This window comes from Pyxicephalus adspersus, chromosome 4, assembly GCF_032062135.1.
Source record: "Pyxicephalus adspersus chromosome 4, UCB_Pads_2.0, whole genome shotgun sequence".
Lineage (NCBI taxonomy): Eukaryota > Metazoa > Chordata > Amphibia > Anura > Pyxicephalidae > Pyxicephalus > Pyxicephalus adspersus.
This window is the reverse complement of record NC_092861.1, coordinates 115,020,703-115,023,749: the sequence shown is the minus strand read 5'-3', so window position 1 is coordinate 115,023,749 and position 3,047 is coordinate 115,020,703. Positions and strand designations below refer to the sequence as shown.

Here is a 3,047-nt window from a genome sequence, read left to right as displayed (position 1 = left end):
TGTGATGAGCCATGTCCCAAGGTTACACATGGTTTACTAGTCTGCCTTCATACCTTGGCATTACATATCGAATTGATATCTATGATATATGTGCTGATTTAGCTACTGAATTGTATTCGCATTGCCTCATTTACATTTAAGATGTAGCTCAGTCTTTCTTGAGTTGCAGCATGCCTTATTATCTACCACCGAGCAGGTAAGGGCTTTAACAGATTATTTTAAGGCCTACTGGTACAGCTTTGTGCTTTACCTGTTATTACAGGCTGTACATTGATCGTTGCATTGGTAAAACTGATGTTCATGTAGTCGCATAGAAATGCTTCAAACAATCTATGTTTGAAGCATGGGAGAAACCTGAGCAGACTAGCCAAAAGGCAAGTATTATTCAGTTTACATACTTCCTACACTATTAGCTTTTACATATTGAAAACTTACTGTATACAGTGCTACATAGCTTTTCTTAAGTAGTGATGCATTATCAGACCACCACAGGAGATACAGGTAGTCCCCGGGTTACATACGAGATAGGGACTGTAGGTTTGTTCTTAAGTTGAATTTGTATTTAATTTGGAACAGGTACATTATTTTAATAAATTTAATTAGGACAGATTTTTATCTCAAAATATTATTATGCAGCATGGTGTCAGTTACTGAATAAAATCCTCATTGTGAGTTAATCACAAACAAAGCAAAGAGTTACAAGAGGCCACAGAAAGAGCTCACGCCCCTAAGATCACACACAACCTCAGCTGTGTTTAACAAAAGAGTTCTTTTGCAAGTCATGCAAACTGCCCCCTTCAAGCCTATTGAGCAGGAAAGCCCATTCGTACCTAGGAGGCATCCGTATGTCCGATGTCCCTAACCCAGGGACTACATGTACCTGATTTGCTGCACCTCCAAATGTTGTTTCTGTTTACAGTGTGCAATTTAAGTAAAGCAAATTGTGACCAACATAAATCTTTTAAAATATCAATGCGTTACCAATACTTGGTCAGATGACCTCAATGAGAAAGAAAAGTCCATATTAACAGATTTGTGTAGCCCTTTATTAGCAACTAAAATAGAAGGTATTTGTTGTACATCACTGAAAATAACCAACTATACATGGGTTGTATTATATTCTATAACAGGATAAAGGATAATTTATAAATGCAATTTTTTTTTTTTTATTAAAAAGCTTCCACCCTTTATTTTTGTTACAATTTTGTATCGTTTTACAACTTGCAAAACTATTCTGAAAGCTGAATACATGTGCACATATTTGCAAACAGTGCAAATTTAGGTTATGGTAAAGGCTAACTTATTCCATGTAACTAACATTGTATAATCTTCTGCCACCACCTGCCATTAGTCTTCAAGGTCACTAACAGTTTGACACAACTTCTGATACTATAACCGAGTAAGCAATTCTTGCTTTGAATAGAAGGAAAGGAAGAAAAATCATATTAGGACTACACCTAAAAGAAAGGAAAGGGGAGGATACAAACAGGGTTGGACTTCCTCTTAACCCACAGAGCAGAGCAGCAGTGCAACCGCTTGCCTATGATCCATGGACAGAAAAAAAAAAAAAATACAAAAAAATGTTGTGTCAGCATTGTGTATCAAGGTGGCATCCCTGAGAGCTCAGTGCTTCAATGCACCACAAGTGCTCCAGCAGCATAACTCACTGAACTGTCCTGCCAGCTTCGACACTGGCTAGACTGAGCATAGTTCAAGAACGAGAAGCTCATATTAACTCCATTCCTTCTAAGCTCTTGTGCAGCCTGGAAGAGAAAGAAATAAAAGTGAATTATAATTCTGATTAAACATTAAATATGAGAAACTATATAGCTGTGACTAATATAGATGAACATTTATATTCAACCAATTGATCTATGCTGGCCATATACTTTACACTCAAACTATGCTGGCCATATATTTTACAATCTCATCACATTCTCCTTTAGTGTTACCAAAATCAAGTAACATAAGGGAATACCTAACAGTCCGGTAAATTTGTGTTCACTCTTACCCTCACATTACATTTACATTGAAACACCTCTCAATTTTAATCCCTTGCTAACCAAACTACTAGAGAAAAATCTTTCATTTGTCTTTAAGAATTTTGTAATTAACCCCAAAGAGATTTTAATTATGCTCATAAATTAATAATAATTATCTGATAGAATCCTACTACTAAACACTGTAATAATAAAATAGGAGTATTAAGTACTGCAGAGATGCAAACATATTCATTTAAATTTTGTTGGAAAGGGATAGGGAACTCTGTAACCTGAGTTTTTCAAATATGTAGAACAGTAATGATTAATAAGTAATAAGATCATATCAATACCATAATTTTAAGGACAAGGAGTAAAATACTGATAAATAAGTTAGCAAACAACTGTATGATACTTACGTTTAATAACACCCCAATGGGGTGTCTTCCACATATAGTATTATGATACTTCTTCAAGTAATTACTAAATGGCACAGGATCTAGTTGTTCTATAATATTCATACCCTAAAAAGAAAGCAAAAAGGGTTATAAAGCTGTGGAAAAAATACTATAATTTTTACCCTATGGGTCAGTAAACTATTCATCGGTTATTCAAAGTGTCCTTGCCAGTCATAAAAACAAACTACTATTCAATTTTTTTTCCCTCACATTCAATGTACTGCTAATGTTTATTTTGGACAAAATCTAAATTTTTAGTTGCACTTTTTATCCCAATGATAAAACAATGAGCACAAATCTAACTTCGCTTCAGAATCACTTCCCTCATTCCAGAAGAAGTAGAGACAGGGGAGCTGCAATTGCCGCTAACCATGCCACCAGAGGTATTTAAAAGGGGAGAGAGAAAGGTAAGTGACCCATTGTATGCGTGTGCTACTATATGTAGCTGCATTTACTGACCCTTTTTGCTATGTATAACATACACCTGACCCCTGCATCCTATATATCACCTCCAGATATTGCTATGGTGCAAACAGAACCTCCATTAAATGCTCTTGACTAACACTTCTCTCGTGATAGGTAAACTACTGCCTAAACCCTGAAAAAAAAA

General features: G+C 35.4%; 1 protein-coding gene across 1 annotated transcript in view; it reads right to left on the bottom strand.

The window, feature by feature from the left end:
• Positions 1-1,024: 1,024 nt before the first annotated feature.
• MEMO1 (mediator of cell motility 1) overlaps positions 1,025-3,047 on the bottom strand; it is an 18,993-nt gene continuing 16,970 nt past the window's right edge. Inside the window, exons 8-9 of the mRNA XM_072409358.1 lie at positions 2,399-2,503; positions 1,025-1,763 (exon numbers count right to left, since the gene is read on the bottom strand). Of these exons, the coding sequence (XP_072265459.1) occupies positions 1,632-1,763; positions 2,399-2,503 (237 nt within the window). The 3' untranslated portion in view covers positions 1,025-1,631. The remainder of the gene's footprint in view (positions 1,764-2,398; positions 2,504-3,047) is intronic.